The 26,330-nt window shown below is 34.4% G+C and overlaps 1 protein-coding gene across 2 annotated transcripts in view; it reads right to left on the reverse strand.

The window, feature by feature from the left end:
• Positions 1–265: 265 nt before the first annotated feature.
• LOC137392122 (protein mono-ADP-ribosyltransferase PARP14-like) overlaps positions 266–26,330 on the reverse strand; it is a 47,843-nt gene continuing 21,778 nt past the window's right edge. For both annotated transcript variants that reach the window (XM_068078751.1, XM_068078750.1), the window contains exons 18-25: positions 23,648–23,827; positions 21,540–21,764; positions 21,166–21,401; positions 16,951–17,202; positions 12,308–12,461; positions 8,966–9,108; positions 8,570–8,753; positions 266–974 (exon numbers count right to left, since the gene is read on the reverse strand). In XM_068078751.1, coding sequence (XP_067934852.1) covers positions 697–974; positions 8,570–8,753; positions 8,966–9,108; positions 12,308–12,461; positions 16,951–17,202; positions 21,166–21,401; positions 21,540–21,764; positions 23,648–23,827 — 1,652 coding nt within the window. In that variant the 3' untranslated portion in view covers positions 266–696. The remainder of the gene's footprint in view (positions 975–8,569; positions 8,754–8,965; positions 9,109–12,307; positions 12,462–16,950; positions 17,203–21,165; positions 21,402–21,539; positions 21,765–23,647; positions 23,828–26,330) is intronic.

A 26,330-nucleotide genomic window follows, 5' to 3' on the forward strand; every position in this document is an offset into this window, starting at 1 on the left:
ACTTTCTGGTTGAAGAACTGAGTGGCTCTGGACATACAGTATATGCTCTTCTCCTATAACTGGCAGATATGTGTGTTTCCATTGAAGACTTCTATCAAACACTCCCATATTCTCTTACCATTCGATATATAGCTATATTGCTAATACAACATGATCATATGAGCTTCTAAATCAATGTCTATGTAGTTTAACTAGAATACACACAGAACACATTTAATTACCAATACAGCCATTGCAATGTTGACTATTTGACAGACAGCACTGATGATGTGACATGTTGGTGATGAGTTGTTATTAGTGTAGCTAAATGTCATAATCCTCATGGAATGATAAGTTATTGCTTAAACATTGTTATCAAGAAACAATAGATACACCGTAGCTGGCCTCTGACTGGTCCAAATATAGAGCCTTTACATCTATATTGAATATCCTCCCATCCAGCATGGCTCCTTGTAGAATGTCAAACAAGAAATTGCTATATTTTTATATTTTACTATTTCAATGGTACTGTACTAGCTGGGTGTATGAATCAAGTATAGAAGTTAATCAGCACAATTTAACCACATCCTTATACTATTTTGTAACAAAAATCAACGGTTGTAGACACATAATTGATATCTTAGGGCCATAGAGCCACATTTTTGTTAGTTTAAAGGATTGTGTAGTGTGACATGAATTCATCATTGGCTGTATTCTTCATTTGCATTTAATGACGTATTCTGGGTAAGCTGCTGCATCACGGAACACAACGTGTATCGTTGGCTTATCAAGATCATCCACTGCTGAGTCGTATTGCTCGTTTCGGGCGTTGCGGGGAGGAGCTTTCATTTTATCCTCACCTTTGCACGGTTCTCCTACGATGACTCTTGTCTGGATAACGTACTGTTCCCCTGATTTGCTAGGCTTTGCGTATTCATCCGTGATAGATTTTGCTGCATGCTTTGCAAAATAAGTGCCAAGGCCAAACATAGTAGCTGAAAATAGAAACAAGACCATTGTTCATTCTGATTGCTAGCTATAATATATTTTATATAGTAATATTTGAATTGCAGAAATGCTTAACAATTTTTTAGGATACAAAACTTATTGTGGTTTTACTAATTCATGTTTTAGATAATCCAGGACTTTATTTGATTGATGCATTGAAATAAATCAAATCCTAAATCCAGTGTTAGTCATCGGACATTGTTCAATTCCTAGATACCTCTATGGCTTACCCAAAATGTAGTCAGTTTATATACTAGTTTATAGTACCCAATAAATGTTTTTTGAGAAAGAAATATCAACATCACCCATATTAATTAACATAAAAGCTAATTAGAAATATCAACTTAGCCCACTTGCAGGCATTGCGACGACGTCGTCATTTAGTGATAATGCCAATAATGAGCAAAGTGGCTGCTATGTCGCCACACGAGCGTATTTTTGGAAAATGATTTTTGGCTTGCTGATTGCTATTTTTTGTTTCATATTTCTACCAATCGGAAACTGCGACCGAGTGGTCTCTGTTAGCAACAGAAAACAATTCATGATGGGACGCAAAACGATCATTTCAAGCAACGCTCAACGAACTAAAACTCCAAAACAAAAAGCGTTCTAAATAAAATTCAGTATTTCGTTTATTGCTTGTTTCGGCTTTCGTTTCTACTTGCTGAATGTTTTTTCAGAGTGCAACAGGTTATTTTACTGTCATGGCAACCTCCAAATAAAATTACTGACGTTCATCTAATGCTGCAAGTAGTAGTACTGTTACTACTAGCGTTAATAAGAGGATATCAGCTGATCGTGACAACTTGTTAGACTTAGTAGCCAGAACTAAGAGTGACAGTGATTCAAGTTCAGATTGTGATTGGGACGACTTTGCATCAGAATCTGAAAGTCCAGTTCATTGCTATGCCTGTCTTTAGAAATATTGATAATTTCTTTCGGTATGCCTGCCAATGATGTCTTTACCCTGAATGCTATAAGAATGAAGCCAAGCTTATCAATATTTCCTCCTGCATTCAAAAGTTTATTGTCAATTTTTTTGATGGCCATAAATTTCTCACTTAAGGTTGACTTGCAACAAAATTCACATTACAATTATTTGGTATTCTAAAATTCACCATGTCTGATACTCTGTTGTGTTGTAGGTGCCAAATATGTGGAAATGTGATTACAAGCTCTTAAAAGCTAAAAAACAAATGCCATTGCAGCCATGAAATTATGACTAGATGATTAGACCAAACCGAAACAAAACTTTAAAGTAGCGAGCATCTATATTTGATACGAGCTTACCTGTAGGACCCAAAGTGTTTGTCATAAACTAGTGCTACGAGACGTTTTATATTAAGCCTTTTATTTTTTATAAAATCGATCACTCAAGCAATAGCAAAATAGCAAACGTTTCAAAAAGAAAGAAAATAATCATCTGTTTGCATTGAGCCACTAGGAAAAATGTTTGCATCTCATGCTGAGTTTAGTTTTGCTGTGCAAAAACACATTTTAATAGCCATTTCTTCTTCGGGACAATCAGACGCGTGACAACTACATAGGTTTTACAAATTATTGATCACTGGCCTTCTGATAATTATCTATTGAAAATAATTTAACAGTATTTATTCTAGCCTGTTTTGTGTAATTGAAAAGTTGTTTCATGTCATCTAGTTTTACATGTGAATGTTAGGTTCCAATATTGTTTAATCCGCTATAGGCTTTAATCACTATTCAGATTGTCTGCTTTTTCAGCGTTATAACATTTAAAGCGCGTGCCAAACTCAAGGCCTGTGGGATACAGCTGGCAAGGTGTACAACTGTATCTTGCCCACAAGATCTAAAATAATGTTAAAACGCAAACTAGAAATTCCATAAAGCTAACATCCTTGTGTCAATCAAGTTAAATAGCCTATGTGTCTGTTCATGTGATATAATTTATGGTCTCTGTCATCTACTCTAGCCCCTTACAATGGCCAAGAGAAAAGTTTATTCTGATAGCTGAGCCTTTTAAAACCAATCGTAGTTTATAATAGTAGTTTAGTAGTCAGCGTAGTAGTAGTAGTTAGTGTAGTAGTAGTAGTTAGTGTAGTAGTAGTAGTTAGCGTAGTAGTAGTAGTAGTTAGCGTAGTAGTAGTAGTAGCAGCAGTAGTAGTAGCAACAGCAGTAGTAGTAGCAGTAGTAACCGTAGTAACAGTAGTAATCGTAGTAACAGTTGTAATCGTAGTCATAGTGGTAATCGTAGTAACAGTAGTAATCGTAGTAACAGTAGTAATCGTAGTAATAGCGGTAATCGTAGTAATAGTAGTTAGGGGAGTAGTTTATGTTTACTGATATTGCTGCTAAACGTGTGTGTCTTCTTTGTGGGCTACTGTGGCGGTAATTAAGGAATATAATGTACAACAGCACTAGAAGACAAGCATCAGGATAAGCCGGAAAATATGAGACGAAGCTACAGAATTAAAGAGGAATATGATGTTCCAGCAAACGTTTTTGATCAGATCAAAATGACAAAGTAAAGCTGCTGTAAAAGCAAATTTTATTTTGGCAAAGGATATCGCTAAATCACACAGCCATTTACTGATGGAGATTTTTCGAAAAACTGCATGATAACGGTGGGATAATTTCCGCCCCAACAAAAAGCAGATGTTGTCGAACGCTTCGGCAGAAATAAAGTTGCTGATAGGGTTTGTGATATGGTTACTGAGAACACGTTGAGTGAAAGGCGCAGAGGCGTTTGTTGCATATTGTGTTGGTATTTCTTAAAACACAGACAACAGACTCTGCTCAGTTAACTTCTGTAGAATTAACTTCAACTTGCACCTTATAGAAGGACGAGTAAACACTAAATCAATGCATAGAATTAAAGAAAAATTTGTGCATTCTATGTATTTAATTTTTTTTATCTTTTACTTTCATTAGTTTTTGTTTTTTGTTAATTTTTAACGAATAGTTTTCACCTCGCGATGTACTTACACTGCGAAAGGTGAGCCGCAGAGTAGCAAGGGATTACTGTAACATTGAATCAAGTCGGCACAACATTGTTCCCAAATGCGTATTTTGCTAAAAAAAACTACCGTATTTCCCCGCATATAAACCTATCTCGCATATAAGCAGACCTTAGAAAAACAGCCCCTGAAATCAAGGGATATATAAAACTCGCATATAAGCCAACCCTATAAATCTTAACACACCGTACGTATATGTCAAAGCAAAAGGTTGCGGAAATAGAATGAATTTTTCTGGCTTAATACAAAACGTTGGTAAGGTCTGATTGGTAAGTTGATGTATAATTAGCCTATCGGGTCTCCGCTTAATCGAAAGGAAACAATTATTTGTTTGCATTGAGCCAATGGAAAACATGTTTGCATCTCACACTGACCTTAGTTTCACTGTGCAAAAGCATGTTTTTATAGCTACATGTTTTTCTTTGTGATGATCAGATGCAATACTGCTTCATAAGTTTCACAAATTGCAGATCAATGGACTTCTGATGATTGTCTATTGGGCAATAGTAGTAGTGACAGTGAGTATTTATTGGGTAATAGTAGTAGTGACAGTGAGTATTTATTGGGCAATTAGTAGTAGTGACAGTGAGTATTTATTTTCTAAAACTAATAATAATGTCGTAAGCTGTAGTAGTATTGGTAACTCATCTGACTCTGAACATGCTCAACTTGCCAATTAGGCCAAAGAGGACAACAAGTGTCCAAACTATATCTGCAACACGTTTTTCATGGCATTAGGCGATGTAAAATCTTATGCTAATTAATTTGGTCAAATATTATGAAAATCTGTGTGCGCCAGGGTGAAATATTTGGTTTGATTAAAATTTTAACTTTCTTGGGAAAAAATTTATTTAGTAGCCAACGAGTTAATGATAATGGTAACCATATTGTTGCTTTACTTTTGCTAATAACAGCCAGGAAATGTCTCAAAATCTTTGAAATTCATTGAAAATTAAGTTAACGTAATGTCATTCTGCTTGCGTTTAATCAGTTACCGTGTGCTATGTTACGCTATGTTACGCTCTGTTTGGTAACTTCTTGCATTCTAGAATCGGCTTATATGTAGGGATATATGGTATCTGCAGCTAACTATCTTAAATATCAGTTTAACTGTGAGCACACTATGCGTACATTAATAAAAATGCTACTAAACACTTGCTGCAGTGTTCATAATATTGCTACTGATACATCTATGAAAGAAATCAATCATAAATATATAATATAAATAATTATTATTTTTGCACATAGGTATGCAAAATAATTATTATTTAAAGGCTCAATATTGTGTGATTATTATTTAAATGCATTCCCATTGTTTGCCTTCAAATCACTATTTTTACTCGTGAATGCGTGAAAATAATTATTTAAAGGCTCGGTTGATCCATGTTCAGGTGGAACAAACTGTTAAAGATGTGATTGCGACAAAAAAAGTCAATCAAAGAAATTAAGACCAATAAAAGGCTAAAACATCAGCTACAATTTGATGTCATTTTGTTTTTGTAGACTAACCCTGTCCAGATATATAAGCGTTTGAATGGGGCCGTCTTTTAAAACGCTCAGATTCGAGCGGGTGCTTCATTAATGACATAACGAGTGATACATGTAAAACGAGTCCACATGCAATAAATATGTTTTCTTTAGCCAATCATCAGCACGAAATTTTTATATAGGCCGTAATAAATGTTATCGCTCGTAAAACGCGTTGCCTGTGACCTCGAAAGTAAGGTTTTACTCAATTACTAGAGTGCACATAGACATCGATATTTACTAAATTAATTGACATCCTTAATTTACCGAATTACTGCATCGACACATTTTATGGACAGAGAACAGAATTATAACTATGCTTCCAGCTCCTACGAAGGTGATTTTAGTTTTCTGAGCACCGGGTAGTTAAAGTTTGGGGTAGACAGCGTATGGTTCGAGCTGACAGGCGTTATGCTGCAGAGGAAGATAGGAGAATGGAGATATATTTATCTTTAACTTAGAGTCTCCTATATATATAGACATATACTGCTGTGTTTTTACATTCAGATTATATTTCCCTGTTTGCGACTATAATGTAACTTTCTGTGCACACGTGTGTGATACGGATGCGCGGTGAGTTCTTGCTACAAAATAAACGATGTTGATTGTTAAATTGACGGATGGCTTCTTAATTAATCTATAGCATCTAGCAATATAATGGCTTAGATTGATGAACAAGTGTTAAATATACTAAAGGTAATAATTTTAGTACTTATTTAATACATGCACTAATTAATAAAATTATAACTTTTTGCTATCATCAATCATCGTTTCATAACTTTTTTATCGTTTCACTTAGCTATAATATTTACTTCAAAATTTTTTGGCAGTTTCAGCTGGTAAATTAGATTCATGATTAAAATTTATGTTTACTTCTCACTTGTAGAAAGTGAGGAAAATCGTTTGATCAATGCTTATCTTTAGCTCCCAGAAACAAAGCTTCGAATTGTTGGCTTGGAGCCCTTATGTTTTTGTTAAAAATTTATTCATTTTTCAAATTACACTCGCAATCTATCTAACTCCCAATGTGAAAGCTTTCTGTAGATACGCATTAAAACGACATATCTATAAATGACATATATTTCTTACATTTATTTTATTGATCACAGGATGTTTATCTGGTGCCACCAGCTGAGCTGTTGTGAGTCTGGAAAATGCCATATATGGGAAGAGAAACACGAATGTATGCTGCACAAAACATGATATGTTTTGTCTGAGTTTGCTGCAGTAGATTAATTTGTCCTATTATATGAGCTAAAACTATGTGAGTGGCCACAACTTGGATAGATATTTTTAATAATCGCTTTATGCCGAGATGAAAATTGTTTGGCTTGTAAAAATTATATAATAAAATAATATTGTTGAAGATAATGCAAAACATGATTTGCAGAACATTGAATACATCATAGCCCCGTTTGCACCTGTGCTAAAATCTTGTCTGATCGATGGATTCATGAAGTGTCATCAGAGCTGCATGGACAGGCACTTTTGCATAGCTTGACCATTTTTTTAGTACTTGAATCAACTAATCAAATGTGACTAGTGAGTTTTTTTCAACATGAAACCAATTATGACTCGAAAAGGTTAACTATACATGACTTTTTAGGGATGCAGTTGGTTTCACCATATATTCGAACATATTCTTTTCAAAGACGCAGCTTGCTTATTTCACTTAGTAACTAGTTTCCAGTGTGGGTAGTGACAGAACTGTGCCGATACAAGGACCTTATTCTACATAGTTTGCTTGACATAATCCCCGTAGACCGGTAAAATTGGTAGTCGGTACTCAGATGTTTACACAACATTTAGAGGACGCTAATGTGACAAGTTTATAATTTCCCTTATTTGAGGCGTTTGAAACATTTATAATAATGTATCTGTAGCTGGATTAAAAATTTTATTCTAGCCAACATGAGCAAATACAAAATAAAACATATGCCTATAGAGCTGCGTAGGACTAGACCTTTATCGCAATAGCTGATGGTTATAGGTTACAGGTTATATCACTAGTTACATCATTTTGGGCAAGTCTGGGCATGTTTTTTTCCTGAGCGTTTTTACCGCGATCAATTTTTATCGATTTTAATCTTTAAATATCTTGACTGCGCGATTGCCTAACACGACAAACAACAGCTCAACTGATAGACCAAAAAATACTTTCTTTTAAAATCAACTCAAATTTGACGCAATCACATCTTTAATATTATGTTTCAGGCCATTTGAAGCATCAACTTTCTTGTGACATACCAGTATGCATATGCATATTTGGCCTCGGCTGGAATAGCAACTGAAGTCTTAACCAGTTGAAAAGTGGATTGTTGCTTATAAAATGCTTCAACTGATCACGGAGGAAACAGCTTTTGCTCCAACATTTATATGCCGAATAGAATAGTATAGAAAAGAATAGCAATATGAGCATTTTATAATTTAAACGATTATTAGTGAACTATGAAGGGTTAAATGACTATCACGGTTTTCAGACATAGTGAGTCCAAGTGTTGCCCTGGTGAATTAGAAAAGATAGTGGAAACTTCAAGAAGCACATGGACAGTGCAACAAAAGTGCGGAGAATTTGTAAAACAATTACAAGAGTAATTCCCACATTGATTAAAGCTTCTCGAACCAAATGCTGACTGACTGCAAGAAGTGTTGATGTAAAAAGCAGTAAACTATACGGTATACTGTTCAGTAGGAACGGCTCAGAGCGCATGGGAGGCATTGGCCATTTAGGTCTACGGGCTTTAAATTATGGCGATATAAATAACCACCTTCACCAAATTGTACTTGAAAGTATGGAAATGGAATTATCGGTAAATTATCAAGAAATGGAAACAGTACTATATTTCAGATGTAATTAACTCAGTTTTGCTCCCTTGTTCTACTGTACTTCATTGTACAAATTATACTAATTATGCTAAGTTAAATGCTTAAAAACGGGTTAGATTCTGAGCTCCTTTCCACAGAGCAAGTCACATAATCACCACTTGACAAAGTGAATAATAACTTAATAAAATAGATAATTTTTTAACCAACTGAATGAAAATCATCACCGCATTTCTTACCATTTACACCACAAAGGCTTCGATTAAAGCTTTCACTAACGATTTTCCCTACAGCCTCTTCAGTTGTACCATGCCAAAGTTGAGCTTTCTCAACCTCATCTTCAGTCTTGTCAAGGCGCTTTGCAACATCCTTTCTGAGAATCACGTATTGCTGATAGAGAGTTGGATTTTGCACTCTAGATATCTAAAACAACATGACCATGCAACGCCAATGCGATTTAGCAGGCTTATATCCTGTCTACTCTAATATGTGACAGTGAAATGAGTCTATACGGTATGATTTGGAAAACTTTTCCATCTGAAATGAAGTTAATGGTAATAAAGCAATATATATAAGGAGCTGGAAACAAACAAAATGTTTTGTTTGACTTTTGAATTTCTATTGATCAGATTTACCTGCAAGATTTCTTTTTTCACTGCGCCCAGTGAGCCGACAAAGTTATCTCGTACTTTATTGTACTCCGGGCTCTCACGCACCAGCGGGTATTCACCAAAAGTCTCAAAACTGCCTGTCCACGTAGATGGCCATGGCAGCACACCTGAGTACAGAAAGTTTATTTGTTCAGCACGCTTAAAAAAGTTCTGTAGCTTGCAAAATCTTCTCTGTATACTAATACTACCTGTGCTACCCGGCGTTGCCCGGGCAATAAAAAAGTATTTGAACAGAAAATTGATTTGTATTTAACATATAACAACATTTGCCATTCTAACTTTCAAACTACATATCATGAGAGAAGTGTTTTGTGCAGTTGAAATAAATTGAGAGAAAATAAAAACAACTGTAAAGGTTTTCAAACTTTTTCAAACAACTACAACTTTCAAACTTCATATCATCAAGAAAAAGTTTTGTGCAGGACAGCTGAAGTAAAAATAAATAAAACAATCAGTCCAATCCAAAAACCGAATTGTTCGAGATCCGAAACAATTTTCCCATTAAAATAAAATTATGTAAATTTTAATCTGTTCCAAAAACAACTTCGGTAAAGTATTTTTTCAACATTTTACACCATAAGCTGTTTTTGTACCCGTCAGTTGCCCTGGTAATAAAAAAGTCTTTGCACAGAAAATTATTTGTATTTAACATACGTTATATAACAACATTCAAACTACATATTATGAGAAAAGTTTTTTGTGTAGTTGAAATAATTTGAAAGAAAATAAAAACGACTGTAAAGGTTTTCAAACTTTGTCAAACAACTGTAACTTTCAAACTTCAAATCACGAGGAAAATGTTTTGTGCAGGTCAAATAAATTAAAAAAAATCAAACAATTATAAAAGAGATTAGATGTAAATGTGAAGTAATTAGCAACTAATAGCTAAATTAAGTCGGTTTTGCTACAATTACAATAAAAGATGATTTGGTAATGATACAACTAAAACAAACTGAGAAAACAAAAGAAAATTCCTGAATATGTTGAATTAATAGTAGCAATTCTTGCATAGAAGTGTGTGGGTATAAAAAGGCTACTGTTCAACCAGAAGCTATCCATCAAAACTTTGAACACGACGATACTAAAAAATATGACAGAATATGATAGTACATTGTAGTTGAAATTTTATTAGAACAATGTCTGCCAAAAATGGTTGAATAAAAAATTAATATTAATAATAGAAAATGGAAACTAACCAAGTAATAATAACAGTGATAGGAAAACGAATAATGTTTAAACTTCAAACACGATACTCAAACTATGTTTAAAAGAATCCAAGTTGAAATAATAACGACGATGAAACAAACGTTAAAAACTTATATTATAAACTTTAAAAGTTATATTTATATATCTATACATATTTCTCAAAGTATGTAAATGTATGTAAATATAAGAGAGTGAGGAATAACTGATACTTGCAATCTTACAGATAATCTTACAGTAATCTTACAAATGTTTGTTGTAAAATGTGAAATTAATTACGAAAAACTAACTGGTTAGGTTTAACAGGAAAGATGTGTAAGCTAATACATCTAGTTGTACAACCCAGCGTTGCCCAGGTAATAAAAAAATTGAACAGAAAATTGATTTGTATATAACATATACCAGCATTTGCCATTCTAACTTTCAAACTATATATCATAAGAAAAGTGTTTTGTTTAGTGGAAATAAGTTAAAAAATAAAAACAACTGTAAAGGTTTTCCAACATGGTCAAACAACTGTAACTTTCAAACTTCATATCACGAGGGAAACGTTTTGTGAGGGACAACTAAATTAAAAATTAATATAACAATTGTACATGTTTTCAAACCACTGTAAATTTAAAATTCATAATTTTCAGCAGCGTATATATTTTACCGACGTACAGTGGAACCTCGGTTCGAAAACCGAGTTGTTGGAGATCTGAAACAATTTTTCCCCTTAGAATGAATGTAACTAAATTTTAATCCATTCCAAGGCGAGAAATCAACTTCGGTAAAGTATTTTACATTTTACACCATAGACTGCGCTGTATACTGCATACTATAAATAAAAACGGGTAGACATAGATTGTGTTTAATTTTAATGAAAGGTTTTCTATTTATGATGATGGAAAAAGAAAACAAAAGTAAACATTCTGTATGTTTTGCTCTAAAAACATCAAAAACATTAAAGGTTAAGATAAAAATGCCAAGAATTGCAGAAATTGATAATGAAACAGCAAAAAAATGTAACAGATCAGTTACGTCAAAAATCGTAGGAAAAGGAAAATATAAACAGCAATGGCGCATTGACTTCACATCTTTGAAGGAGAATCCTCCTCCAAAAAAATTTAGGGTAACTTGACTGGAGGGGTTATCTCTCTAGCAAATCTATTTGGTAAATCTCTTTGTTCAAGATGGTTCCTCCTTTTTTGTAAAGAATTTATGAAGCGTAAATAGCTTCTCCATTTGTTAACAAATGTTTGCATGCTGTTTTCGGAGCTGTTCCAATTTCAATACGCATGCTCTCAAATTTATGTTCGATATCCAAGACGAACAAATCTCAAAATCTTTGTTGTATAACCGAGTTGGTCGAGAACAGAAGCGTCCAGGAGCCGTTCCACTGTATATAATCAGTACGAAAGTCGACAAATTTTAAGTTCGAGATAACTTATTGTCGATATCATGGAGCCGAATAAATTAGACCTAATGAAAAAAAATGAATAAGCACCGCGTTGTATATACTTGGGTCACAAAATATTTCTGAACAGAAGCATCGTAAATCGTGGACGCAAGGCTAAAATAATTAGCACATGCATGGTGTATCCGTTATATGAAAAGTTATCTGATCGCTATGGCGTTATCGCTCAGTGGTAGAGCGTCTGCCTATGAAACTTGTCGATGCATTAGTCGTCAGTTCAAATCAATCCTTACGCGAAATTCTTAATATCAAGATTTTAAGATCTATAGCCGGAATGCAGACAGATGACAGAAAACAGACGAAAGACATACTTTGAGAAATATATATATATATATATAAATATATATATATATATAGATAACTAATAGCTATACATAGCCAGGTCAGAGACTACTCGTATAACTATCTAAAGTAGTAACTAGTAATATAACTGTACATCGCCAAGTCGTTAACTACTCCCATAACCATCCAAAGCAATAACTAGTAATATAACTATACATACCCAAATCAGTGACTACTCACATAACTATCCGAAGTAGTAACTAGTAATATAACTATACATGGCCAAGTAAGTGACTACTTACATTACTATCCAAAGCAGTAACTAGCAATACAACTATACATAGTAGAGACTTCATCAATACCTTGACCATCCCCACGATCATTACGCTTAATCTTTATCTCGGTCCCAGACTCTGTATGAGCAGTCATCGTGTTAAAGTCCAGAGTTACATTTTCTGCATCCATTGAAAATCTAAATGTAGCGTTGGGGTCAGCAGAATGTGCATCTTCCAGTGCCTGCAAATGTTCAATTATCAACTGTTAGTAACCTGTTATACATATTAGAGGTTATGACAATATTTCATAAGCACAGTACTTAATCACCGCTACAGATTGAAGACCTAGGTAGGTCAATAATCAGTGGGAGTTTTTCGTAACGTTTGTTCTATTTTATCTAGCAATTTATTATTTTCTAAACTTTTATGAATGGAAGGTATCAACACATACAAAAAAATTCCACATTTTATTGATTCCACTTTTCCATACCATTTATATTCAAAATGTCTGTCACGCTGAAAACATGCTCACTCAAGAAGCAAAGAGCGGTTACAAGATTTTTGACAACTGGAGGTGTGAAAAGCAATGTCATACACAGTAGAATAAAAGAATAATATGGGGAAAGTTATATGTCACAAAAAGATGTTATAGGAGTGTGCATAAATTCAAGAATGAGTGAGAAGACTTTACTGATGAGCCAGGAAATTGTAGATTAGTGGATGTTTCAACTCCACACATAGTGTATCAGGTGGAAAGCTGATTAACTCTGATAGAACACTCAGTATATATGAGGTCACTGAAACCATGAAAATTTTACATGGAACTGCACAAAACATAGTCCATGAGAAATTAGCCTTCAACAAAGTGAGAGAACGCAGGGTACTCAGAGTACTATCTGATGATCACAGAGCACAGGGTCTTATGGCTGCCAGAGAGTGCATGAGAAGACTCAGACTGGAAGGGGATATTTTCCCATCTAGGATTGTAACCACAGATGAAACCTGGGTGTGTCATTGCAAACTGGAATTGAAAGGACAATGGAGTGAAAGCATGCAGCCTCTCCTGTAAAGAAGAAGTTCAAATACCAGAGGACCACATGGAAAGTAATGCTCACAGTATTCTGGAATGGAAAGGGTCCTATAACTTCGGATTTCAAAAGACAAGATAACACTGTTACCTCTCAAATTTACTGTGAGCTCCTGGCTGGGGTAATGCAAGACGTTAGGAGCACGAAAAGAGACCTCCAGGCTAGAGGGGTCGTGTTCCACCTGGACATTGGTATACCACACACCACTGCCGTACAATGGCCAAAATTGAGGAACTGAGTTGGGAGATGTTAATACTCCCGCTTTATACTCCAGATTTGGTACCAAGCAATTATAATTTTTTCGCATTACTACATGAGAGGAAAACACTACGCATCTGATGCACTCGTCACTAAAGCTGTGCGTAAATGGTTTAAAACACAACCGCCAGACTTTTATTCTACAGAAATCTAGAAAGTTTTAGGAAGGGAGTACAAGTTTGCAGGAAACAATGGAGCTATGTTGAAAAGTGAACAGCAATGTAAAGCTCTATCAGTCTATCTTATTGTAATTATACATGTAAGTTATGACAAACTTCCTAGTACTTATTGACTGACACTATTAATTATGTTGTAACCTCATTGCATCTAGACGATACTCTTGTTAGCTTTAGATAAAAAAAAATTTGAAAGCAATTTGATTGAGACAGCATTTACATTCGTTGCAAATTTCATCACAAGACAGAGTTTGATTTTAACCAAAACTAAGTTCCTTATTAAGTAATAATCATTAATTCTGCATATGAGCTGTAGTACTAGCTATAGAATATCGTATTACCTATAGGACCAACAAGGAGAACTCAATGCTACATGCAATGTATTACTACTACATAATTTTCTTATGTTAGATGATTTTGTGGAGTTTAAGAGTCCGATTTTCGTCACCTCAATGAATACTATACTACACCGATATCTATTAATGCATTACTATCACTGCTAAATCTTTGAGAATGTATTGATAAGGCGCTGAAGTCTATTGGATGTCATTTTTTATCTATACTATCAAGATCATACTGCAATTGCTGGAAAATCAGCGAAGCTAACAACATACCTACTTGTATATCTATCGCTGCATTGAGATTCAATCTCTGTTTTGAGATTCAATTAGCGTTTGGTTTTTCTGATAAATGTTAAGATATCTTAAAGAATGTTCTAGAAGATGTTTAGACAAGAGACAATAAGGCAGTAATAAGTTACCATATTAAAAGACTTAGCTGAGTACATAAACACTTATCTATACATATAAATCTCCAAGTTTGTGTGTCCTTCGGTATGTCCGGGTATAACTATCAAAATCTTGAAATTGAAAGCTCGCATTCTGCTGGTTTTGAATTTGAACTCACAAAAAGTGCAACTGCAAGTTTCGAAATATTCATTTAACCACCAAGTTATGCTGTTCCTACGATTCCATCGCTCTTATCACACACCGTATACCAGATGCACACGCTAAATGTGCACTTTTGATTATCAACTAATATTACCTTTTGCATTTGTTATTTTTTGAAATAGATTACAAACTAATTTTTTGCTGCCATTACTTATTTTTTTAATTTGTAATTTTTAAATGTGTCGTTTCAATTTTAAATGTGCCGCTACACTTTTATTTCTGGTTTTTCGTAAGGTTTGATCGCTAAATCAGTAAAGGCTAAAACTTTTTAAGCAGACAATTTGTATAGGAGTAGGATTAGCCTCTACATTCTCTCTCCGTTCGGTCAGACAAAGTACCAGACAAGGGCAGTCCGATATCTCATTTTTACCGGTATCTAGAGGTACCAGTATCGTCATATTCAAAGTTTTGATGGATAGCTTCTGCTGGAACAGTAACCTTTTTATACACACACACTTCTATGCAAAAATTGTTATTATTAATTCAACATACTCAGGATTTTTATTTTGTTTTCTTAGTTTGTATTAATTGTATCATTAGCAAATCATCTTTTATTATAATCATAGCAAAACAGACTTAATTTAGCTATCACTTGCTAATTACTTCACATTTACATTTAAATATTTTACAGTTGTTTTATTTTGTTTCTTAATTTATTTGACCTGCACAAAACATTTTCCTCATGGTATGAAGTTTGAAAGCTACAGTCATTTAACAACGTTTGAAAACCTTTACAGTTGTTTTATTTTTTTTCTTAATTTATTTGAACTGCACAAAACACTTTTTCTCATGATAAGAATGTTAAAAGTTAAAATGGTAACTGTTGTAATATGTTGAATACAAATGAATTTTCTGTGTAAAGATTTTTATTACCCGGGCATTCACCTAGCATGATTATATTAACAATAATTCCTGTTTGTCCTTGACCTGCGCTGCTATTCATTCAAGCATGACGAACAACTATAAAGTGTTCAAGAATTGACTCAGTGCAGAGACTCGTACCGTTATCTGTTTATGCATGCAAATAGCAACCTATATGCAACACCATCAGACGCTACAGGCTCAAACTTAATTTATAGTAGTAGCACTTGTGTGAACACAGATTCATGAAACAATTTGTAGCAATCTGTCAGTTTTAGATTCAGTTTTATATAATTATCTGCATAATTTATTAACTTGCGAGCCTAGATGGTGTGCTTGCTTTACACATTAACATATTATATATAGCAGTAATTTGCTTAAAGACACGTAAAACAACTTCGGCTTCATACCTTTGGAAACAACTGACTCAACTTTATGCAAGTAGCTACTTTTATATACAGTATTTCCGACAATTTATCAAAAACATGACTACCAAATATCTATAGAAAATCATACATTTGAGGCTTTGAAAACATTATTCCTTTAAAATGGCTCTGTCCATGGCCATCTATTTGTCTACTTCAATCAATTGTGTACCATATTATTATTGTGCTCTGGACCTGTAGACAAAGCATCAGGTCACAGAAAAAAGCACACCTATAACAAAGCTGCCGGATTTACTAAAGAGCTATACAAATACAATGATGACGAGAATGAGAATTTCATGACGCGATTTAGAATTCCAGGGATCAAAGACCGTCATGCAAATAGATGACTCACAATCTCATAATATGTCTTTCAAATGAACTAAGACACAAAATACATCATACGCATCTGATGGGATAACCAGCAACTCATCTTCAGTTACCATGTTTATCAGAACAGCTAGATCCAAGAAAACCCACATAAATGCTGGCTTATCAACTACATCATAACAGCTTCTAACCCAGAAGTATCTGTGAACATAAAATAGGGCTAGAAAATAAGTGCTTCAGACTACGGATATAAATAATGAAATGGCTGCAATAGCAAAATGTTGACATTATTAGTATGTCAATGTGACGATTCAGCTCTAATTACATGAGTTAGGTTTTGGACTGCTTAAATTTAACCACAGTAGAATCCCAGGTTAATAGCATTAGTAGTAGGATTACAGCATTTGTAATTCCAGACTAGTTTTGTTACTAAATCCATGCAAATAAACTTGATTAAAACTAAACTCAACAAAAAGTTTGAACAAAACTCGCAGAGGTTATATTAAACTGGTAAATTTGCCATGCATGTTTACTGCAGTTTAACTCGAATTAATACTGGATCAAACTAAAAATGCAATTTTAAATATTAGTTTAACACACTTTGCAAAGTTCCATAAAAAGTGCCAGCTACTCAGTTCATACCTTGTTGAGGTTAAGATCAAAGTCAATCCAATTTCCCCTCTCGTCTCCGTAAACCCACCGAATAGTTTTCGCCAAATATTCCTGGTTCTGCCGCTCTGTCTTCTCTCTTTCCATTCTTTTGAACAAGTTTGTTATCTCTTCTGACATGGTGTACACGTCTTTACTCAGGCCCAGGAGCTTCAGGTCCATAACACGTTGGTTCACCTCAAGTCTGACCCCATTTTTCTTTGCCACCTTTTCCAACTTTGCTATCTGAAATGTCAGTTTTGAGTAATAGATGCTTTCTGGTTAATGCATACATACAGTAGATGCTCCTATAAGGTATACCGTAAATTCCAGATAACGTAAAAACTTTCTGTGACGTTTTTGCTTCCTACAACGTGAAAAATACCATACAACGTAAAGTGTCAAGTTGGGCGAGTTTTCAAATTCGATCTGATTGTTAGTTTATTTCGCCGCAATTGCAAGAGAAAAGACGCCTTCTGTATATCGTTATATATAACGTTCGTGACATTCTAGTTCGTTGTTGTAAATCGTTAAATGTGTCAACAAAAAGGCGAATAGGATAGCTGTGCATCGTTGATAAATACAAAGGCGATCAATTGGTTAAGGTGTTACCGCGTCGGTCTACCATTCTTAATGTCACGAGTTGGAGTATCGTCGAAAAGTTATCTTTATACTAACCTTGACTCCTGGATAGGGATAGACGTCAAACAGGTAAAGCTTTTTATAGTAAAAAGATTGTTGTTTTGTCTTATTGTAGACGTACGAAATATTTGTTATTAGTCATACTTTGCAGAATAGACTGCTGTTCAGAAAAAATAAGCGAATCGTTGTAAATGAACATCGAAAATGTGCACTCCTTGTTAACCTTTTGTAAATTTACCGCAATCATGGTCTATAAAACTAGTGAGATTGATCATAAAAAGGAGAAAAGTTGTTTATGCAAACCAATAATTCTGCAGTTACAGTACAGCTCACAAATCAAAAGAATTAGGCGAAGATTTTCCTTCCAGCATTGCCAAAGGGGTGAGTTTGAAAAGATCTTGGAATGGATTAGGCAATGTACATGTATTTTACTGTGCTCATAACGTAAATTCCCTATAACGTAAACGTTCTTGAAACGGATTGTTTACGTTATAGGAGCGTCTACTGTACAGAACAAATCAATAGCTATGAGATATGCAAACATATGTCACAGTTGATGAACAAATATGTTCAATAGTTGCAATACTCTGAGCTCAGACATATCAGCTAGCTTCAATGGGACAATAAAGAGTATTATAAGGTGTTGCTAGTGAAGTGGAAAGGATTAGCAGCTACATGTAATGCTACATACAGATTGAATCAGATTTGTGCAATATTTATAATAGCAATTTGAATGCACAAGGGAGGAAAATGACCTAGATAGCCCTGCCGGAAACTCACTAATGATCCGGTAGCGCATGAAACGTAAAAAATGGAAGTCTCTGTTTTATATATGCTACACCCCAAATACATGTATTTACTAGGAGTGTTAATGTGAAAGCTGAAAATGCTTAGAGTGAATTTGAGCTTTATCAGTAAGAAATGAGTATGAAGTTAGTTAAAATACTAGTCGACAGAATAACCTGCCACTGATAGTATAGAGCTTCTGCTATCGATAGAAAGTTATTCATATGAAACATACTCATTGCACAGGGTTAAGCTTACTGATCGTGTATTCTAGTCTTGAGCTGAAACACACAGATTCATTAATTTTTTGTTGTTTACATAATACTATTTTTGTCATCTTATTTGCAAACTAGCTGAAATGGCTAAATAGGTTTGATTGACTTTATTTTTTTCCAAATAATGAGCTCCACACACACAACACCTAAACCAACAGTTTGTCGCCTGCTCATATGCATAAAATCCAAACTAAATTGTTGTCTACCATAATGAAATTAGGAGAAATTCTGGATTTTATGCCATTTTCTAAGTTTGGTATACTTTTAATTAAAATTGCCAGCAATCTTTAAATGATGGTCCATATAACCAAGAAAGTAACCAACAAATCGATTTTAGCAGAAAATCGAATATCAACATAATGCATTGAATTACAGAAAACTTATTTGACCTATAATTGTATATTTGACACCACAATTCAATGTAAAACAATAATGCTTTAAATAGTTTTACATTTGTGACCCAGGCAGTCAGAATGTACAATCGTGCTAAAACCACATTTTTGAGTTATTTAAAGTTTTAAAATTAGCAAACTCTGAGGATTTTAATGCATTTTAAATTTTTTAAATCGGGTTATATATGCCCAGGTTATTCAAGATTTAGTAGAGAAAATCTCGCGATGAACTAAAACTGTTGTTTTGAGTTTAAGCAGGATAAAGTTGGCGATTCATGAATCATAAATCATGGTATTTGTTTACAAATCAAAATGCCATAGCAACCGACCACTTAATCTCAATCTATATTGATGAAACCAGACATTCTACACATTAAAGCCATGAAAAAAATGATGATCGCATTTTTATTCAAATCCGATTGACAGTTGACCTCCCAAAGGTCATGGTAAGGTCAACAATATATGCCGCTAAAAGCTCACCGTCCTGAAGATTTTCATTAAAAGGGTATGTTTCAAACTGGGCACTTCTCATCAAGCTTTATTGCTATGACTGCATATAATGACAATCCAACAACTTATCAAAGTGTTGGAAGTGTATTCAGAATTGTCCACCTATACAGAAGGTCATGGGAAGGTCAACGAAAGGTGACCACATAAGGGCATCAGGATGCGGAAATATCAACCCAACTCATCAAGTGACCATTCAATCTAGATCTCTTTTTATGTAGTTTAACACTCACAGAGTGTAGCACAGAGTACACTGCAGATACTTATTGTAGCACATTGAAAGGGTTTGCTGGTTATGTTAGTGGCAATTTGTCCCAACACAACCATATCTAATGTTTCCTTCGGTAATCCTTGATACACAGTTCTAATGAGGCTTATTTGTTCAGATGACATAAAACTAGCGCAGAATTCCCTACATTTGCATCCACTTATTAGTTTGATGTTAACGGCTAGAATGAGAATGTTATCAGCAGTGATAGGCTGATCGTTATTCTCTGTAATTTGATTTAATTCATTAGGATGATCGTTATTACTTTCATTATCGTTAGCAGCCACATATTGCGTAAGCAGCTGTATTTCTAAAATTCCTCTATTATAACAATTCTCATCCTCGCTTTCACTATAATCTGAGACAGCTGACTCCGATTCTAAGTAGAAATACTCATCTAAAATATTAGCAAAATATTAGCAAAATATTAGCAATTAGAGCCTATACTTACGATCTCGTGTTATGAAAAGTTCCATAGCAACCACCGATATGAGTAAAGTTAAATGGCAATTCTGGCGTTATGATTGGTCAGACCCAAAAATAAACAAGACCATGTGAAAGAGCAGGGTTGAAACTCTATCAACCACTGTTTACTAAAATAGTGACGGTGAGTCATATAATAGCATATAGCACGCGTAGCGCGCTATTGTCCACAATGCAATTACCGCACGATTGTACATTCTGACGGCCGGGGAACATTTTTGAATTTGGCATTTGAATTTATAACCTTTCTGAGTTATTTCATGTTAGAATTTATTTTGTACAGTGTAATTACGTATAGCATCAAATTGTATTTTGATGCTATAACACATGATGAAGCGGCAAAATCTTTTTGACTCAAACCATTAAAGTAAAAAATGTACTACATAAAAGAAATGGTAAGTCACAATAATAAGCCAAAGGTACTCAATTATATCGAATCAGCCCCTACTTTAAACTTCTGGTCTTCAAATTTACATTATATACCCAAACAATATAAAAATTAACAACCCATTTACCAGAATGAAAAGGTAGTTTAGTGAACGAGTCCATTACTAGTAATACAGAGTACATGTAATTGTCATTTTCTTAAATAGTTGTAAGGAAATGAGTAGGTGAGTCTCTTGTATAATCTGAACCAATATTCTATGAATCGATTAATGAAGATGCCATAAGTTTCCATAATCTAACTACAACTCAACTTCAAATCTCTTGTTGTAAAGTGATAAATAACCTACAAACAGAAGTGACTCAACAAATAGTATAATAATTAAGACTGCAATAAAATCTCTACACCCAATGATTATACTCCATTACCACACCCAAGCCTTACACTGAATGACCACATCTAAGTTCCTACCTGTAATGCGGATAGTTTGGAGATGAAGTCGCGGTCGTCATGATAGCTTGCCTTTTGACTCCATAAAATTGTTTCAAGGGCCTTATGCAGCTTATTGTCCAGCTCTCTTTTGCACTTGATAATGTCGGCCTGGGTGTTGCCATAAATGTCGAGGTGAAGCTCTTTGTCTAGCTCAGCAGAGTCATCATCACTTGCGCTATCAGATGTGTCTCCATCCTCTGACTCGTTATCTTTACCTATGATGTCATACAACTGTGGGTCTAAACAGGTGAAACTGTGCACTTACTCTCTATTTTCATGATATGATGCCTCTCCAGGCTCTTATACTGATCAACGTATCAGTATCATATTATCTTGACAATAGAAATAAATACCTGAAGCAATGAAGAAACTAACTGCAGCAGTCTTTATGTTTGCCCACCAGCTACCCTTATTGTCAGCAGGCTTGTTCAGGTAGTGCACATAATGCTTCACTTTGTAAGGCTTTAAAACGATGACATCAATTTTCCTCAACTCTGTCTGAGGGTTTTCACCAAGAAATGTGAACACTGCTTGAAAGAATGTCTTTGCCATGTCTTTGGAGGCCAGCCCAACTTCATCTACAATAGAGCAAACATGTTGTTTCCGTGTTGTCTGATGTGCGCATGTTGAGAGTGGAGAATGTATGAATAATAGCAGGGCTTGTATACAAAAAGTATCCATATATATAATCACAATACCAGGGCTTGTATACAAAAAGTACCCATATATATATAATCATGATAGCAAAACTTTTATACAAAAAGTATTCATATATATAATCGCAATACAATGACTTGTATACAAAGGTACTCGTATATATAATCACAATAGCAGGGCTTGTATACAAAACGTATCCATACATATAATAATCACAATAGCAGGGCTTGTATACAAAAAGTATCCATATATATACTCACAATAGCAGGGTTTGTATACAAAAAGTACCCATATATACAATCACAATACTTTATGCCATATAATATAATGCATAATAATGTATGCACAATAATATATGCAATATATAAAATTATACAATTAGCGTAAAACCTCTAATTGAATGCCACCTTTATTTGAACGCCACCTCTATTTGACCGCCACTATGAGAGAAGGGTTGAAAAATAGCGGCACCCTCTATTTGAACGCCACCTCCATTTGACCGCCACTTTGACAATCTTTGATCGTTACAAACCCATAATATCAAGTGCTCAGTAAAAAAATGCCCACCAAATTGTATTAATAATAAAGCATTTGCACTAATAACTAAATATCTCGCTGTCCAGAATTTTTTTGTTAACATTAAACATTAACGTTAACATTAAACATTAACATTAAACGCAACACCATAGAAATAATTAATAGCTGTCTCAGGCTAATAGTAGTTCCTTGTTTAACACGGTCTTGATACTTCGAAGTACATGTATATAAAAACGGTTTACATTTACGATGATAGCTCAACGACTAGTTTTTGAGTAAAGGTTGCATTTAGCGAGCAAAACTTACGGGTTGCAATTGTGCTAAATGCAACGCATAAAAGTTTTGCTTCGCCAAAAAATTGTTTGGATGCTAATATCAACTAGTTCAGCAGTGCAGAAGGAGAATTGAAGCCAGAAGATATTGTGGAAAGTATTGGATAACCTGAAGATGTTTGTTCCATCGAAAGCAACAACCAGAACGCAGCTATCCAAGCAAATAATGCAAATATTTTTGTTTTAAAAATTTTAATTTTTGTTTCTGAATGTAATATAAGTCTGATTCATTTATGTCACTTGTTCATAAATATATATTTGTAGCATTTGATAGCATAAATTGATGAATTTGCAGATTCATAGCATATTATTTGATAGCATCATTGTGGTAATCTGATCTTACCATGGATCAACGCTCATAGCGCCTTTTCTATTGCACATAAAACTAGTTTTGGCTGCAAATTGTAGCAAACGTATCAATGAGTGAAGTCAAGCTTTTATGCAACATCGTTAAATATAGATATAAAATAGAAATATGTCTTCTAATTTAGAATGGAATAACAATTGAATGCTCCAACAAATTGCAAAGCAAGACACAGGCTGCAATATCATTGCAAATTAATAGCAAGCAATAGATATCAACTGGTAGAGATATTTCTCAGTTTTCAATGCATATTTATTAAGAGATCTTTTGATAAGTTAGAAGTAAGTTAGCACATTTATTGCATCCAAAAGGTTCAAAATATAGGTGACATTTGTTTCGCCCGTAACACGGCTAAATTTAGCTTACCAAAATTTTGATGAGCCACTTGAAAAATACAATGCCAGCCTCTATTTGAACATCACCTCCAACTGACCGCCACTATAGAGGAAGGGTTGAAAATTGGATGGAGCGACATGACGTTAAATTAGAGGTTCTACGGTATATGCAATTATACTTATATGAATTCATATATGCAATACCTATAGACATAATAGCCACAAGATAAGCTCACCTTTGCTGAAAGTTGGAAATGCGACAGAAACTATATGCATCTCATCACACTTTTTCAAGCAGTTAAAAATGGCAGATGCTAACTGTCGCGGTGTCCCTCTGAAGGAACAGATGTTCACATGAATTATGTAGCTACCATTCAGTGCGCCTGCCTGAGTCACCTGGATACCATCGACTGGTGCTATGAAATACAAGAACAAGCCACATATTACAATGAAATAAGCTAATAAATTAAATCTGTGATGTCTTATGCTTTGAAGTTTAAAAAAGACTGATGCTTGTTGCCAGCATTCAGGAATGGCGTATAATATTTAATAAAACAGATAATAAAATGAATGAATAAATGAATAAACAAAATGAACGACACTAGAAGGGAACAGAAATTTGTGTTATATATAATAGTGGTTTAAAGAGCATACCAGGGTGAGGAGATATAGTGAAAACTTGAAAGGTGACACAGGTTTTCTTACAAGATAAATTTTTTTCTAATCAAGGAACAAAATAGTTAAAAATCAACTTTCATATACTTCAGAGCAGGCAAGCAATACTCAAACAACACTTTAGTTCACAGAATAAGGGTTTTTTGGATACACTAAAGCTAAATGACTTTTTATAAAAAATATGAAGAAAAAATTATAAGATGGCTATTTCAGAACAAATAAGCTTAAACCAAAAACAACTAAAATTACTTTCCCCTCGACAAAGATATTTCCGTTCAAAGATATACAAATTGAAAATACAAAAAAGTGAATATATATTAAATATGTCCAACGAAAGTCAAAATAACAACGAATCAAAAGTTCAGTCGTCTTTGTTTTTCAGGCAAGTTATGTTCTTTTGTGCAAGCAAATCGCTTGGCATCTTTGTTTAACAACGAGCTCATTTATGTTTGTTTATAGATATTGTATTGCTGAGATAATCAGGATGGAATGCAAATGTTTTTCAGTGAAATGTTCATCAGTGACTTCTGTGAGTTTTGCGGTTTTTCATCACTGAAAATAGCTTCTCACATGGATATATGTTATATATACAGTACAGTGCGCCCTCGGGTTACAATGTCCCTGTTATTCAATTCTTTTCACTTTACGAAGTGGAGCACAATGGTTTTTCATCCTATTTTGTCATGCGAATTCAACAAAAAAACTTACTTGAAATTCAAATTTATCAGTCGATGTGTTTATAACGTCGAACTAATGAAGATCCCAATATGTTGTTCGTCGAAAACCTCACAACGCCTGAAAGAGATACCATGACTGATTTCTTTCAGTTTAGCAATCCTCATGAAAAAAGTGGTAATATTTTCCATTTAAAACCAGTAGCAAAGTTGGAATTGTGATCACTTCGAACAAAGGGTCAGGGTCAAACAAATTCTCTTAGTCTGCTAACAAAAATCTACTTAAATACGTATCAAATTTATTTTCAAGTGTACAGTAACATAATCAGCATTGATACGGTTTTGGTCTTTTCTCTGCTCTACCCACTACATTACCAGCTGAAGTCACATCACTCCAAAGGTACAGCAATAAAATTTCATTTTTCCTTTTGATGACCATTAAACAGTTAAGTATGTGAGGAGCTGGTTGCTTCTGAGAACAGCATCGCTCGGGCTTTTTTGTAGAATTAGGTTGAAAAAGGTTTTAATGAGGTCAGCTAAAAGTCATAGTGAAAACGAAGCCGGAAACCGCTAAGTGATGAAATTTTAGCGATGAAAAGGTTGAAATATTATTTTAAATTGTATAATATTTCATGCAAAATTAATCAGCATAACATTTTACATCATCCTACGGCATAAAAAGGTCACAAATGTGTTGCAGAATGAGTTTGGAGACTTTTTTTATCATCTTCATACTATCACGGTTAACAAGTTAAAGTACATAAATTACATAATTTTTTTATTATATATTTCAATACATCAGAATCTTGGATTTCGAATGAGCCTATATTCAATACACAAAGAATAATAGAACTATGAAAAACGGGGTGTCAAAAGTACGTCCTGCAAAAAAAAACACTTGGTTCAGGTACTCAAAATGTGGCTTCATAATTCTCATTTAGCCTTAGGTCGTCGATCCCTTTCGCTGCCATCGAGGCTGTGTTTTTCTGTGACAATCGGTACTGTTAAACCCGGAGAGCGCTAATAATAAACTAAGATTCTAGATAATCAACAATGCCCGCGATCATGCTAACGCCCGACCAATACAAACACATGTTCTGAGTTAATTAATTATGCTTTAATAAATGTACTGTCGTTGATAAAGGTAATGAAATCACATCGATTAAATTAGGACCTGCGGTTGCGTGGCCCTAGGACTAAATGTCAATCGCACTTTCGCCGATGCTTGAACACGCAATGCTTGAACACGCAATGCTTGAAATTAATTAGTCTCAGTCCGTCACCTTTAACATTGCATTAAAAATAAAGAGCTAGTGCATAATATCATCGGGAAAATATAGTATGGTTCTTGGAGTCTGAGGTACTTATCATAGAAATAATATGTACATGGAGAACTAATGACACCGATTCCTTTGTCATCTTCATTCGTTCTCTGGGGTTGTCCTACCTTCGCCTGCCACTAGCGTCATTATCGTCACATTCGTAGTTGATAAATAAGCGGTAAGAGCACACAACAACGAATATGAGAATTGTGACGTCACAATTTTCGAGACTATAATGCCAGTAAACT

This window comes from Watersipora subatra, chromosome 3 (assembly GCF_963576615.1).
Source record: "Watersipora subatra chromosome 3, tzWatSuba1.1, whole genome shotgun sequence".
Classification (NCBI taxonomy): domain Eukaryota; kingdom Metazoa; phylum Bryozoa; class Gymnolaemata; order Cheilostomatida; family Watersiporidae; genus Watersipora; species Watersipora subatra.